Source organism: Heteronotia binoei, chromosome 21, assembly GCF_032191835.1.
Source record: "Heteronotia binoei isolate CCM8104 ecotype False Entrance Well chromosome 21, APGP_CSIRO_Hbin_v1, whole genome shotgun sequence".
Lineage (NCBI taxonomy): Eukaryota > Metazoa > Chordata > Lepidosauria > Squamata > Gekkonidae > Heteronotia > Heteronotia binoei.
In genome coordinates this window covers 80741649-80758058 of record NC_083243.1, presented here as the reverse complement: position 1 = coordinate 80758058, position 16410 = coordinate 80741649, and the positions used below count along the sequence as shown (strand labels likewise).

The 16410-nt window shown below is 44.6% G+C and overlaps 1 protein-coding gene across 2 annotated transcripts in view; it reads right to left on the bottom strand.

The window, feature by feature from the left end:
• Window positions 1-16410, bottom strand: part of MAPKBP1 (mitogen-activated protein kinase binding protein 1) — a 216215-nt gene that overhangs the window by 133834 nt on the left and 65971 nt on the right. For both annotated transcript variants that reach the window (XM_060263107.1, XM_060263106.1), the window contains exon 3: window positions 15574-15665. In XM_060263107.1, the coding sequence (XP_060119090.1) occupies window positions 15574-15665 (92 nt within the window). The remainder of the gene's footprint in view (window positions 1-15573; window positions 15666-16410) is intronic.

The following is a 16410-nucleotide window of genomic DNA, read 5'->3' as shown; positions in this document are numbered from 1 at the left end:
AGGTTATCTTTGACCAAGAAACTGTATCACTGAAGTTGTGTGTGTGTTGTGTAATGAGAAGTTTGGCAAAACTTGTGAACAGTTTTGTTGTCCCATTTAACTGTGATCTTATGTAAATGTACTTTAATCCTGATGTCCAGTATTTTAACCTATTTTCTGTTTTTCAACCCATTGTTCTTTTAACCTGTTTTTACATGCCATTAAAGGTTGATTGATTGAAATGCAAGTTTGTTAAAAGAAGTCAAAATTTCAGGAGGATTTTTCTAATTTCATGGAGGTATAGATCACCTGCACACAGAAGCATCATTACAAAAAAAAAAATCCACTAAAGAGACAAAATGGAGATGGATGTGTATAATTCAAATAATACACAATAAGGACATGACTGCCTCCCGAACAAACAGGAAGAAGTGGCAAAATGCTTGTTATAACAATAGTTGTGTTGGGTCTTTAAATTGTAGACCTTCACCCATAAGTGATTGAACAATGAGTGGGATACGTTGTGCTTTTTATAGACATTTATAAAATTATATATGTTCTTATTGTAGACTTGATATTGGGACTGAAGCTACTTGTACCTTTAAGAAACGCTTGCTTGTTGTTGTAATGCACTACACCTGGCTGGATGATTACAATGCCTACCGCTACACTGTTGACTTTGCAAGATTGGTGGTCACCACACAGATGAGTATGATGTGTGAGTGAGAGTTCTTGACATAAGATTTTGTTTTGAAGCAGAAAAGCAGGCTGTAAAGGAATTTATTATATTTGAATATTGTAGTGCTTTTATTTCCTGTGTATATTAATTTACTCTTTCATGCAGCCTGGAAAAAGCAATTTTATGAGATAAAAAAGGAGTACCAGCTCATTGCTACAAAAGCTGGATTCATGAAAGACTGAACTTTGAAGATTTGGATATATTGCTTTCTGACCTATGGACTGGGATTTCCTTTCTAAAGGACTAAAGACGTTTTCTGAAACTTTTCGAATTTTACAAAATTGGATTCCCTAGCTATAGGCTTTTGTTCCGTGTTCTATCTTGGAGTACTTACAATAAGATGAGTCACATTGCCGATTTGGAAAAAAGGTATTGTTAAAGCATGTGTTATATAAGTATTTAAAGGTATATGAGTTTGGTTTTTTTTAATAGAGGCTGGTTCCACGAAGGCTTGAACTAACTTCAGTCACTTTTAGAAAGGGGGCAGAGTCAGGGTTTCTTCTGCCCAGCAAGGATTCTGACAGGCCAACTGAAGATCTGATTGTCTGTGCAGATTCAAAAAAAAAAGAAAGAAAGAAAACTAATTTTTTCGGCAATAGCTGTCACCACAGCCCGAGGATCTTTACTATGTGACTGAAGGTATGCTATGCATAAGCAAGAAAATGAACAATGTGTACATTCCGCACCCCATTAAGCCTCAACTTGAAAATGAAGAGTTACTATTAGAGTTATATAAAATGAAGAGTTACTATTAGAGTTATATAAAATGAAGAGTTATATAAAGGCTGGGTGAGCAAACCTCCATGAGACACCCAATTATATGCGGAGTGCCGCAGGGAGCTATTCTCTCACCCATATTATTTAACATCTATATGCGTCCCCTTGCCCAGATTGCCCGAGGTTTCAGTCTGGGTTGTCACCAGTATGCTGATGACACCCAGCTCTAGCTGTTGATGGATGGCACACCGTCCTCTGCCCCTGAACATCTGTCCAAGGTATTAGGAGCCGTAACGGGATGGCTACAGCAGAGCTGACTGAAGTTAAATCCAGCTAAGACGGAGGTCCTGTGCCTGAGTCAAGGGGGGGGGGGTACCCAGCTCCCACCCTTAGATGGCACGGTTTTAGTGCTAACCCAACAGGTGAAGAGTTTGGGAGTGATCCTGGATGCCTCACTCTCTATGGAGGTCCAGGTCATGGTGGCTGCCAGGTCTGCCTTCTACCATCTACAGCAGATCAGACAGCTAGCACCGTATCTACCATATCTATCCCCCCAAGGCCACAGTGACCCATGCAACAGTCACTTCCAGACTAGATTCCTGTAACTTGCTCTACGCTGGCTTGCCCTTGAAACTGATCTGGAAACTGCAACGGGTGCAGAACATGGCAGCTCACCTGCTGACTGCATCACCTATACGGGTGAGCATGCAGCCGGTGCTCCATGGCCCGCACTGGCTGCCCATAGAGTACCGGGTCCATTTCAAGGTGTTAGTTCTGACTTTCTAAGCCTTACGCAGCCTAGGACCAGCATACCTGCGGGATCATCTCTTCCTGTATATGCCCTGGAGGTCACTTCGCTCAGCATCCCAAGATAGGCTGACTGTCCCCAGCCCAAGAGATGCCCGTCTTGCCTCTACCAGGTCCAGGTCTTTCTCGGTCCTGGCCCCAACCTGGTGGAATCAGCTCCCTATAGAGATCCGGGCCCTACCTGGCTTGCTAGCCTTTCATAGGGCCTGTAAAACGGAGCTGTTCCGCCAGGTCTTTGGGTGCGGCAGCAGGCATCAACACATTAGATCAGTTGGCCTCCCCTACTGTACTATCTTGCTGTGTTGATTTGCTGCACTGTCCTGCTGCACCATCTCATCATATTGTTCTGCTGGGCTATTTTGGTCTATTGAATACTGAAATTGACTTTTATTATTATATGATTTTATTGTAATTTTATTATTATGTTGTGCTCCGCCCTGAGCCCCTACAGGGGAATGGGCAGAATATAAACAAAATAATAATAATAATAACAACAATAACAACAACAACAACCTCACTCCCTGTTGTGGTGGCTCCACCCCCTGCAGCAGCCATTTTGTAGTTGTGGCCAGCACCTTGTCTCAGATTTCCAAAGGTGCCCACAAACTCCAAAGGGTTGGGGACCTCTGCTCTATAGGGACACATATATGTCAAGCTAAAAATGGGAGAGGCAGACTTTCTAGCCCTAACAAGCCTGGAAGAAATTTCTTAGTGCAGTTTGTGACTGAATATCCAAACCCTTTCATTGTCCACTTTGTATTTGATAATTGTGTAAGAAGAGACCAAATTTACACATGTATTTTTCTATTAAAAGTTGGTCCAACAATATTTCAATGTGAAACAGAAGCAAAAAGGTTTGCAAAACAGGACACAACTTTAATCTTCAATTAAACACAAAAATAAAATTAAAATTAAACAACGTATTTTTGGTGTGATTTTCTTATGAATGTTAAGAATTTGAGCCCTGTTCAGATCTGTTGATATTAAGTCTGATGCTTTTAGGGTTGCCATTTCCCCAGGTCCAGGCAGGGACTCCCCCAGTTTTGGGGCTTTGGGGGAAATCCCACCCCCATGCTGACATCACATGGAAAAGGTATTGCATCTGTCAGGGCTGCTCCCGTTCTTCTGATCCTCTTTCCCAAGCCCACACTTTGTTCTACAGGAAGAGAAGAGAAGGGAAGGGACAGGCCCATCGGTCTTCCTCCTTCCCAGCCATCCTTTGAGGCACCCCCTTGATTCCCCTGCTCTGGCTCCTCATTTGCTCACCATCCTGTCTGTCTCCCAAGTTCCCCTTCCATTGACAAATCCCTGCCAAGTTCCAACGCCAGCCTTCTTCTCAACCCGTCCTCACTCTTCCTTGTGATTGGGCCCGACACCTCCACATTTGCTTCCTGCCAGCCTCCTTATTGGTGTGCCACTTTCACCACTGCTCCCCATCCCCAGCATGATTTGGCAGTTTGGAGGGGTCCTCCTGCCCTTCACCACTGCCTGCCAAGCTCCTAGTTTTGCCCAGGTTCTCCGCCACCATCTTCCTCATTCCAGGAATGTCTTCCATGCTCCCAGCCTTGCTCCTTGCTCCCAGGCTTGGTGAGTGGTCTTTGGGTCAGGCCCTCTGCCTTGGCCTCTTGGCTAGTTGCTCCACAGGGGGGCTGGATGTGACAACATCACTTCCAGATGGCATCAGCACACCAGGGACATCCCTGCTCACTCCTGGAATGCCCCCTAATTCCCCCTGCCAGCAAGACAAAGGGAACTGGCAACCCTATTTCAAACAGAGATCTGTCTCATAACTTAGGCTTTTAGGTTGGAACAGCAGAAGAGTTAAACCTCAGGACTGCCCTGTATTAGCAGTTCCAAGTATATGCTGAAGCATCAAGTAGAGTTATCTGGAGATGGAGATGACTAGAACTGAAGCAGATGTAAGAGCTGCATGGAAGGCAGTCATGCAGAGCCAAGCACATTTTGCACTACCCAGGCCAGCAAAATGCACATCAATTCAGTATTCAGCAAGTTCTGCTCTCTGCCAAATGGGAAAAAAGGTTCAGAATGAAAACCCCCAAAAGCCAGCAAAATAGCTATGCCAAGGGGTTTTTTGCACTCTGTCAAGGAAGTACAACAAGATAATAAAACAAACTGACCTTGCAACCCAATTAGGCTTGAAAACTGTTTCTTTTGTGTGCTTTGGGCCTATAACAAGCACAAGCATAACCTTGAACACAAAGCGATTTTTTGACAGTGGCAACTTGTATCAGCTTCACAAAATAGTTAAGCACAATGCATAAACACTTATTCAGGCAGGCACTTTGTACACATTTCCTGTCCACTGTCACCTACACCACAAAGGTACCAATTGCTTCACAAAGACCAAAAGTAGGGTTGCAGGACCTAGAGATTTCCCAGAATTAAAACTGATTACCAGGCAACAAAAATACCTGCTTTGGAGGGTTAACTCTACAGTATTATACGCCATTGAGGTCATAAGAACATAAGAGAAGCCATGTTGGATCAGGCCAATGGCCCATCCAGTCCAACACTCTGCGTCACACAGTGGCCAAAAAAAAAAAAACAAGTGCCATCAGGAGGTTCACAATTGGGGCTAGAAGCCCTTCAGCTTTGCCCCCCTCCCAAACACCAAGAATACAGAGCATCACTGCCCCAGACAGTTCCAACAATACATTGTGGCTAATAGCCACTGATGGACCTCTGCTCCATATTTTTATCCAATCCCCTCTTGAAGCTGGCTATATTTGTAGCCGCCGCCACCTCCTGTGGCAGTTAATCACCCTTTGGGTGAAGAAGTATTTCCTTTTATCCGTTCTAACCTGGCTGCTCAGCAATTTCATTGAATGCCCATGAGATCTTGTATTGTGAGAAAGGGAGAAAAGGACTTTTTTCTCTACCTTCTCCATCCCATGCATACTCTTATAAACCTCTATCATGTCACCCTGCAGTTGACGTTTCTCCAAGCTAAAGAGCCCCAAGCGTTTTAACCTTTCTTCATAGGGAAAGTGTTCCAAACCTTTAATCATTCTACTTGTCCTTTTTTGCACTTTTTCGAATGCTATAATATCCTTTTTGAGGTGCGGTGACCAGAATTGTACACAGTATTCCAAATGAGACCGCACCATTGATTTATACAGGGGCATTATGATACTGACTGATTTGTTTTCAATTCCTTTCCTAAAAATTCCCGGAATGGCGTTGGCCTTTTTTATTGCAATCGCACATGGTCTTGACATTTTGAGTGAGTTATCTAGCACAACCCCAATCTCTCTTGGTCAGTCTCTGCCAGTTCACACCCCATCAACTTGTATTTGTAGCTGGGATTTTTGGCCCCAATGTGCGTTACTTTGCACTTGGTCACACTGAACCTCATCTGCCACGTTGACGCCCATTCACCCAGCCTCAACAGATCCCTTTGGAGTGCCTCACAATCCTCTTGGTTCTCACCACCCTGAACAATTTAGTGTCATCTGCAAACTTAGCCACTTCACTGCTTACTCCCAACTCCAAATCATTAATGAACAAGTTAAAGAGCATGGGACCCAGTACGGAGACCTGCAGCACCCCACTGCTTACCATCTTCCACTGTGAAGATTGCCCATTTATACTCACTCTCTGTTTCCTATTAGTTAGCCAGTTTTTGATCCACAAGAGGACTTGTCCTTTTACTCCATGACTCTGAAGTTTACTAAGAAGCCTTTGATGAGGAACTTTATCAAAAGTTTTCTGGAAGTCAAGGTAAACAACATCTATTGGGTTCCCTTTGTCCACATGTTTGTTCACCCCCTCAGAGAACTCTAACAGGTTAGAGTGAGGCAAGATCTTCCCTTACAGAACCCATGCTGAGTCTTCCTCAATAACTTGTGTTTATCAGTGAGCCTACTCATTCTGTCTTTGATAATGGTTTCTACCAACTTTCCTGGTATTAAAGTTAGAGTGACTGGCCTGTAATTTCCCAGATCTCCTCTGGAACCCTTTTTAAAGATGGGGATGACATTTGTTACCTTCCAGTCCTCAGGAATGGAGGCAGATTTCAATGAAAGATTACTTTTTTTATTAGGAGATCCACATGTTCACCTTTGAGTTCTTTCAGAACTCTTGCATGTATGCCATCCGGACCTGGTGATTTATTAGTTTTTAATTTGTTTATCAGTTGTAGGACTTCTTCTCTTGCCACCGCAATCTGACTCAGGTCTTTCAACACCCTTTCCAAAACGGCCCATTGGACTTACTGTGAGGGGTCCTTCTCCTCAGAGGTTCGGAGGCCATCTCTGTGGGTTATTCCTACTGTTCCTTTAGGGAGGCAGGAAACACTTTTTTCACCTTCCTGTTGGCGCCTTCGGAATAATCCCGCCCTCAGTTGTGGGACTCCGAAAGCAGTATCGTCTTCCCTCTAACTAGAAGGACTATAAACACAACTAACAACGTATACTACAATATAAACTGTAACCTTGAACTCCGATAGTACTGAAAGTAATGCAGTACAAGGGAGAAAAGCTGAAGTAAGTAGAACCTAATGAGATATAAGCGATGAAGATAAATTTGGGAGTGGCGAGATGTCCTCCGAACCTCTGAGGAGAAGGACCCCTCACGGTAAGTCCAATGGGCCGTTCTCCCTCAGAGGTTGTTGGACATCTCTGTGGGACCTACCAGAGCAGTCCCCCTTTAGTTGGGTGGGTCTTCATCGCTGGCCTCCCCCAGAACATGCTGTAATACCTTTCTCCGAAATACTGCATCTGCTGATGCCATGGAATGAATCTTATAGTGTCTTACTAATGTAGATGGAGAGGACCAAGTAGCAGCTCTACATACCTCTTCCACTGACGCGCGATTCAGCAGTGCCGCGTTTGTAGAGGCACTCCTAAGGGAATGGGCCGTAATTCCTCTAGGAATTTGCAACCCTGATGCCCTATATGCTTCACTGATACAGGCCTTTAGAACTGCACTAATTGACGAAGTGGACATCTTATCTCCAGCTCTGGGAGGAGAGATGTTGATGAACATATAGTCAGTTTTCCTAATCGACTCGGATCTTAGGATGAAAATTTTTAAGGCTCTGCGCACATCTAAGGTATGCCAAACGACTTCCTTTGGGTGTTTGGGATGTGGACAAAATGTGGGTAGGTAGATTTCTTGTGTACGATGGAACTTAGAAACAGCCTTGGGAAGAAAGGAAGGATCTGTGCGCAGAACCACCTTTTCTTTATGGAACACGCAAAGACCAGCCTTCACTGATAACGCCCCCAGTTCCGAAACTCGATGTGCAGACGTTATGGCTACCAAGCAGAGAGTATTCATTCGAACCCATTTTAAGTCCACCTCTTGAAGAGGTTCAAATGGCTTCTTTGTAAGAGCTGATAAAACAGTATGGAGGCGCCAAGATGGAAAACGATGGACTGTCGGAGGTGACTTTAAATTGACCCCCTGCAAAAATAACTGGATGTGTGGATGTTGCGATAGCTTGTACCCTCCAATGACCGGTAAGACGGTGGACAGGGCAGCTATCTGCCTTCGTAACGTAGCTGGTTTTAACCTGGACTCTAGGCCCTCCTGTAAAAACGCTAGTATCTCTGCAATGGAAGGAGTAAGCGACAAGACCTTTTTTCTACAACACCAGCGAACAAAGGCCTTCCAAGTTGTGTTGTATATACGAATGGTGGAAGGTCTTCTTGACGCTAGCATAGTGTCCGTCACCTCAGAAGAGTAGCCTAAACTTCTGAAGGTTTCCCGCTCAATCTCCACGTGGTCAAGTGAAACCACTCTGGGTCGGGGTGCCACACCGGACCCTGATGGAGCATGTCGGGAGACACTGGTAGCGACAGCGGAAGGCCTATTGATAGCTCTGTCAACATTGAGAAACACGGTCACCGTGGCCAATAGGGAGCTACCATGATGATTTCCGCCTGCAGAACTCTCACTCTCCGCAGAACTCGAGAAACCAGAGGGACTGGGGGAAACGCGTACAGGAGACCTGGAGGCCATAGAGCTGTCAACGCGTCTGTCTGTTCGGCTTCCGGATGGAAGAACCTGGTGAAATACCTTGGTAGCTTTGTGTTTGTGTCGGAAGCGAATAGATCCACTTCTGGTTGACCCCAACGTTGACATATGAGATCGAATACACTTGTGCTGAGAGCCCTTTGCAAATAGCCTGTCTGCTTAACCAGTCTGCCTGTATGTTGTCTTGGCCTCTGATGTGTTCCGCCCTTAGAGAGGCCAGATTCTTTTCTGCCCATGTTAGAATCTTTGATGCTTCCTTGTGTAACTGCGAGGATCTGGAACCCACTTGGTTGTTCAGGTATGCCTTGGCTGTAATGTTGTCCGTTCTGATGAAAACGTGTTTCTGATACAATTGTGCCCTGAAGGCAACCAGAGCCAGACGTATGGCTCTGACTTCCAGGAGATTGATGGGAAGCAGACCCTCGGGTTGTGACCACCTGCCTTGGACTGGTTTGTCCCGAAGAGTGGCCCCCCACCCCCCCAGGCTGGCATCTGTGAACAGCTCTAGGGATGAGGGAGGATGGAACAGTTTGCCCTGGCAAAGATGAGTCAAGTCTGTCCACCATAGTAAGCTCCTCTTGACTGTTAACAGAATTATCAGATTTATCTCCTTTCTCTCCATGATCTGAAGTTGAAAAGGCCTTAGGAACATTTGAAGAGGTCTGGAATGGAATCTGGCCCATTGGATCATGTCTATGGTCGAAATCAATAGTCCCATTAGTTTGGCAAGCAACATTAGTCGTGATGATTGGCTCTGGATGACCCTGATAGCCAAGTCCCTGATGGTCCTGGCCTTGGACAGAGGCAGAAATAGCAAGTTGCACGTGGAGTCGATCATCACTCCTAGATGTTCCAACCTCTGGCTCGGCTGAAGTGAATACTTTGCTATGATCACCATGAACCCGTGCGACTGAAGACACTGAATGGCCAGAGCTGTGTCCCGAAGAGATTTCTCTTTGCTGTTGGATCTGACTAAGAGGTCGTCAGGTGGGGGTGAATGTGGACCCCCTGCTTTCTCAGCTGTACTATTGGATTTATTAAGATCTTGGAGAAAACTCTGGGCGCTGTTGACAGGCCAAAGGGTAAGGCCCTGTACTGGTAATGTTGATTCAGTACCACAAACCTTAGGAAACGACGATGAGAAGAGTGGATAGGTATGTGAAGATAAGCTTCAGTCAGGTCTATGGAGGTGAGGTACTCCCCTGTCAAAAGTGAGTCCATAATGAATCTCAAGGTTTCCATTCTGAAATGACGTACCCTGATATAGCGGTTCAGAAACTTGAGATCCAAGATGGCCCTCCAGTCGCCATTCTTCTTGGGTATGGTGAAAAGAATGGAGTACACACCTTTCCCCTTCTCCGACCCCGGGACCGGTTCGACTGCTTGAATGTCGAGAAGGTGCTGGATTGCTTTTGTAGTAATGAGACGTTTGTGACCCTGCTTGGGGGTAGGTGATCTGACAAATCTGTCTGGTGGAATGCGGTGGAACTCTATTGAATACCCCTCTTGTACAATTTCTAAAGACCATTGATCTGCCTGAGAGGCTTCCCAGGTTGCTGCGAAATGGAGTAGTCGAGTTCCCACCGGTATGTGGTTGTAGTCATGCCTGCTTGGACTTGGCCTCTCGGTCGGGCTTGTCCATTTTGGAGAAGTTATTTCGATTGAATTTGGAGCCAAATGAACCTCTCTTAAAGGAGCTCTTTGGCGTTTCCCAATTCAACTTTTTTGAATCGGTGCGGCATCTGGCCAAGGAATGCTGAGTCCGAAAGGACTGAGGGCCCCTTTTTTCATTTCTCCAAATGGATTTGGGCATGGCCTTCTTTTTATCCCTAGTCTCTACTAGGATCTTATCCAAAGCATCCCCGAAGAGACGATCCCCCTGAAAAGGGTATGCTGCCACTGTAGACTTAGAGAGAAAGTCAGCTTGCCAAGCCCGAAGCCAAAGGAGGCGTCTAGCCACCGTAGTGGACGCCATTGCCTTGGAGGCAAATGTTAGGATATCTAAGGTTGCGTCAGCCGTAAACGACGCTGCCTTAAGAATGCGTGAGGCGCCCTCTAACATACGTCTGTTGTCTTCTGGTAACATCTGGAGTAAGTTACGTACCCAAACAATGGCGCCCTGGAAACCAGGGAGGCCGCAGAGGATGCCTTCACGATCATGGCCACAGATACGTATAGCCTTTTCAAGGTCGCCTCAGCTTTTTTGTCCAGAGGATCTCTAAGAGAACCCTGGCCATCCTCCGATACCAGGCCCGAGGATTGTAGAGCTGCTACTGGACTGTCCACAGTTGGAGCCTGTAATAACTCATTAGTGTAAGCAGGAAGTGCGTACAACTTTTTTACTAAGTGAGGGAACTGCTTAAGGGAAGCTGGCTTTTCCCATTCCACTCTAACCTGCTTTTCAAAGTATTCTGGAAATGGGAATACTTGTTCAGAAGTTTCCCCCCTTGGCAAGAACTCAGTATTTCTGCTGGTTCTGGACTTAAACTTCTTTGATTTAGCTACCTTGGCTTCCTCATCAATGGGCCCCTCCTCAATTTCTAATGCTGAAAGTGTCTTGGTTAGCAAAAACTGGTAATCTTCCTGATGGAAGAAACGACTAGCCTGCTCGGGTATTTTAACCTCCTCCTGTTCCTCCTCTGAGAAACATTCCCCCTCTTCCCTATCCTCCTGATCAGAGCCAGATGCTATAGATTCAGGCTCAATAGTTAGGGACTGGGAAGACTGTAATGGGGCCTTTCAAGCTGCCTTGGTGGGCCAGGAGAAGGAGCGGGGAGGATCTAAGGGAAAGGTTGGTCCCTGTGGGAGAAGCCCCATTCGGGCGCAAAACGATCCCATTTTCTCCTTCATAGCTCGCCTAATAAAGAGCATAGCCTCTGGGTCCAGAGGGTTGCTCCTTAATACATTACCTCCATCCTGGAAGCCTTCCATTCGTGGCTGCAGGTAGTTCCGAGCCTTTGGAGTGCCTGCTCCTGGGGGTTGGAAGGTCTGAGAGCTATGCCCCGCACTTCCAAAATGGCCGCCGCTGATTGCTGCTGCCCCGAGGCACATAGTCGGGGCTTCCATTACGCGCCGTTTCTTGGCGCTGGCAGCCGAATCGTCTGCGGCCACGTTGGGAAGGGCGCGAGCAAGCCGCGAAGGCGAGTCGGCACCTTCGATGCAATTCGCCACCACGAGAGGCGCGGCGTGCGACTCTCCCTCCTCATCCGAAAGAAAACCGTCCTTGCTGCAGGCCATTCTAAAGTGGCCCAAACTGATCCCCTCTGCTGCCTTTACCCAGCGCAGGGAAAGAGAAAGGAGAGGAAGAGAAATAGCTATGGAAGGGAAAGAATAAGAGAAAAAGAGAAAAAAGGCTTAGCCTAGCCTAGCCTTGTGCTGCTGCTCCCTGTAGAGGCAGGAACAAAACTGGGGGCAGGGTTATTCCGAAGGCGCCAACAGGAAGGTGAAAAAAATGTTTCCTGCCTCCCTGAAGAAACAGTAGGAATAACCCACAGAGATGTCCGACAACCTCTGAGGGAGAACAACAAACAGGCTATATACTTGAGAAAAGGCAAAAACCAATATCTCACCGACCGGGGACACGAAAGGTGAACCTCTCCGCGCAGCAGTCAGAAAGGAACTGGCGGGATCCCCGCGCTGGCGCCGGTGAGCATGCGTACTGGGACGCCTGCGCATGCCCATTGGCGCCGAGCACGGAAAAATCCCGGGCTTTTCAGATACCGATTCGGGGGTCAGCGCAGGCGCTCTATCCCATGGGTGTGAAGCACAGAGACCACAAAGAAGATCTGCATAATCTTGCATCTAGTCTATGCAATTCTCAAGAGTTGAGCAACCCTTGATTTTCCACTAAGCTGCAAATACCACTTTTAATGCAGTTAACACGTATGAGCAATTCATGCATTCCTTACAAATTCATTGGTAGCATAGAAAATTTACACATTCACTGGTGACATATTAAAATTAATTTTTATTATTAAATGTTCTATGTATTTCCATCCAATTTTGCTAGGTTGTTTTTTTTTTTTTTTTTTGCAAGATCACCACGTATGGTAAAAGGTACCATCTATCTCTACACTTCCAACACAATCCTAGTTTTAATTGATTTAAAGATGTGTTATACTTTTGGGTTGGTATTAAAATGTTATTTTATGCATAACTTAATTTATTAGCCACTGTAGAGGCCTTTGTGAGAGCAGAAAGGCGGAATGTAGATTTTGTAAATATATATATATTAGCCAGCTGAAAATTTCTAAAAATCTTAATTTTGTCTGCTTTCTTCACATTTGATTACAATGATCTTGACTTCATTGTCCCTTAAAAGATAAGACACATATGAAGCCACCTCATAATCTAATCAAACTGGAATAAAAAGAATTCCTATAGTCCTAACAGAAAACAGACATATCAGAATTAAGTGAAAGGAGGCATCGTTTGTTTTAAACGTTGCCTTCTAACAGTGAAGAGGCTACATTTTGACTGCAGCTTGCTGCATTCTAGATGTATGCAAACAAAATTCAAAACATTTGATAAATGCACAGTAAGTATTCAAAAAAATTCACTTTTTCATTACACCTCAAAATATATTGTTTTCAGGGAATAAGCAGCAATACATAGTCTGAAAGCTGAGTTATATCACAGAAAAAGAATTCACTGAGGGAAGCATTCCATATCACTACATATCAAACCCACCCAAATGAAAGAGCTCTGCAGCAGAAACATGCCAGTTATCCACCACTCCCAAGACAACAGCAAGGGACACCAGATTTCACTTTAAAGCAAAAGGCTTCCCTTTCTCCTGTCTCTGGAAAGACAAATCCACATACATTCAGAACACCAGCAAATCTTATCAAACTTATTTCAGCTTCTACTTAGAATTCCTCAGATCCCACAAACCATCTACAGAGGTTTCAGCTACGGAACTCCTTGGAAATTTAAGGCAAAACTGCAAACATCAGCATTTCAGGGACAAATCTACTTTTTAAAGGCAGATCAAACTTCTAAAAGAACCCATTGTGCTGTGGTGGATAAAATGTCAGATTCAGACTAGGCTTTTTAAAGAAATCTTTGAAATAATTACAGTAGAAATTAGGTAAACCAGATAACACAATGAGGCTCTAAATCCTAAAACCCTTGCTACTATCACCTTTCTTATATCAGTCCCACAGACCCTACAGACCCTACAGACCCTACAACTTATCAGGAACAAAGTCATCCAACAGACTCCTGGCTTCTGAGGAGATCCCTTTTGGGGCTGCCAGCATCTGATAGAATCTCACAGTATTTATTTTTAATGCATGCCAATTAAAGATTGCCAAGAACCTGAGCATAAGCTTATCATGTGCTTCAAAAAACAATGAAAACCTGTCAGACTGGCTTCAAAACTGTTCACAGTGTTAGAGAAGGTGCAGAGAAGGGCAACTAGAATGATTAAAGGGCTGGAGCACTTTCCCTATGAAGAAAGGTTGAAACGCTTGGGACTCTTTAGCTTGGAGAAACGTCGACTGCGGGGTGACATGATAGAGGTTTACAAGATAATGCATGGAATGGAGAAAGTAGAGAAAGAAGTACTTTTCTCCCTTTCTCACAATACAAGAACTCGTGGGCATTCGATGAAATTGTTGAGCAGACAGGTTAAGACGGATAAAAGGAAGTACTTCTTCACCCAAAGGGTGATTAACATGTGGAATTCACTGCCACAGGAGGTGGCGGCGGCCACAAATATAGCCACCTTCAAGAGGGGTTTAGATAAAAATATGGAGCACAGGTCCATCAGTGGCTATTAGCCACAGTGTATGTGTGTATATAACATTTTTTGCCACTGTGTGACACAGAGTGTTGGACTTGATGGGCCGTTGGCCTGATCCAACATGGCTTCTCTTATGTTCTTATGTTCATAACAAGTTTAACAATGACAAAGGCCAGAACTATCCTCTCCTTCACACCTGGGATTGCCATACTCCAGACTGGCAGCCAGTAAAGACTGGGTAGGCAGGGACATGGCAGGCAGCCATCAGCAACACAGATATGTCACTTTTGTGGAAACCTGGAAGTGATGTCACAGCTCTCTAGGAATTGCTTAAAAACTACACCATTCTTCACAATTCTTAGAGAGGACTGGCATAACTTCCAAGTTTTTCCAAAACTTATGCCATTACCCTTTTCTCATTTTTTAAAAAATTCCACTGGCAACCCTACCCCCACCTCAAGAGGTAATATTGTTACCAAACCTGCAGCAAAAACCAGACTCAGTTTCCTCAAAGCGCAGATTAATTATATTCATCTACATATACTTCCAAAAACTAATGCTAAAACATTGCTAAGTAGTGGCCCACTTCCCCTTTGTCAATTGATCAAGTTATCATTCAATTAGCTACACTACACTAAACATAGTAAATGCCTTGAAATTTAGACACATCTGAATCAGATTTAACTAGATGCCTATCTGCACTTTCCAATTTAGACCTGTGCCCCTTATTCTTATGGAGGTGCACAATCCAATATGTTCATGGAATAAGATTCAGTTTCTCAAAACATTCTGCCTTTCCATTTTATTCACCCAAGATAATTGCAGAGAACAGAGCGCTGCTGAAGGTAGCTTGTTCTACACTCATTCCTATTCTGGAGACCTTGATAGTGTGGATAAGAAAGGCTAGTGGGACATGTCTCCATGATGCAATGAGCACCTTAATTTCTATTAATGTAAATCCACCCAAACAGAAGATTATCTCACATATATCGCATAGGGAGCACTCATTAGTTCTTAGAGAAGGTGTGGCAAAAATCTTCTCATGACATTTACAGGGAACAAGCCAACATGGTTTGCTCACTACTATTTACTTCCAAAGTAGCTCTAATAGGCTCCCTCACTAAAACTGGCTCTGTGACCTAATAATTGGTTTGGTTCTGCTAAGGAAAACTAGAGACCACCACTAGTTGTGTGTCCCTTTTCACACAAGTGGAAGCTGGACCACGAACCACAAGGCTACTCGATATTCTTACAGAGCAGCTTCTACAACACTGTGATTTTGAAATTAACCTCATTTTTTATGTCTGATCATGCTATGGAATCCAACTATAAAAATGCAGTAGAATTAATGCTTAGCTGAGAACAGGAAGCAGAAGGGAAGGAACCACAGAGTAGAATTTCATTAACATTGACAAGCAAAGAGTGCTCCTTCTAGCAATAATTTAAATCAACACAGCCAACATTCACCATAATTGGAAAGCATTATTAGACTCCTATAAAATGCATCACTCCACTACATTTGGCATAAACTGTACCTTTAGGCTGACAGCATGAAATAACTTACAAACACCTTTAAATGACTCACCCAGCTGGATAGGCAACAAGACCACTTTTAGGGTCACAGGCCAGTCCTCTGCCTCCTGATACAGTGATTCCCAATACTTTCTCCAAGGTCACCTTAAAAAAGAAGAAATTAAACACAAATATATTGAATTCACCTGGTAGGTAATTCCCATCCTCCAGCCCCCATTTCCTTCTCTCTCTCTTACATTTTTTCAGAACAGATATTTTCAGAACTGGAAGCCGCACAAAACTCTATCTACAAACATGCCTCTAAATGTCAAGACCAAATGCCTTTTGTATGATAGTAACTTAGCATGTGGTTGCCAGGTCTGACTCAAGAAATATCTGAAGACTTTGGGGGTAAAGTCGGGAGCAAGGGTATAACAAGCATGACTGAACTCTGAAGGGAGTTCTGGCGATCACATTTAAAGGAACTGCATGTCTTTTAAATGCCTTCCCTCCATTTGGAATAATGAAGAATAGGGATACCTGCTTTTGGGGCTTATAGAATTAGACCCCCTAGTCCAATCTTTTTGAAACATGGGAGGTGCTTTGAAGAGAAGCACTGGATGCTATCATGAAAATTTGTTGCCTCTATCTCAAAAAACAGCCCCACAGAGCCCTCATTACTCATGATTCTATACCCTATGGGAATCAGTCTCTACAGGTTATAACAGAGTGCCAGCAGACATTTCCCTCCCGCCCGCCTTCTGATGGCCCTGAAGTGGGGGGAGGGCCTCCAAACTGGGGGATCCCGTGTCCCCAACTGGGGATTGGCAACTCTACATATGCCAGAACAGTTTTATTACACCATGACCACCATGGCATCTGGGTCCCAGTGGCCAGCAAGGTTTCCACC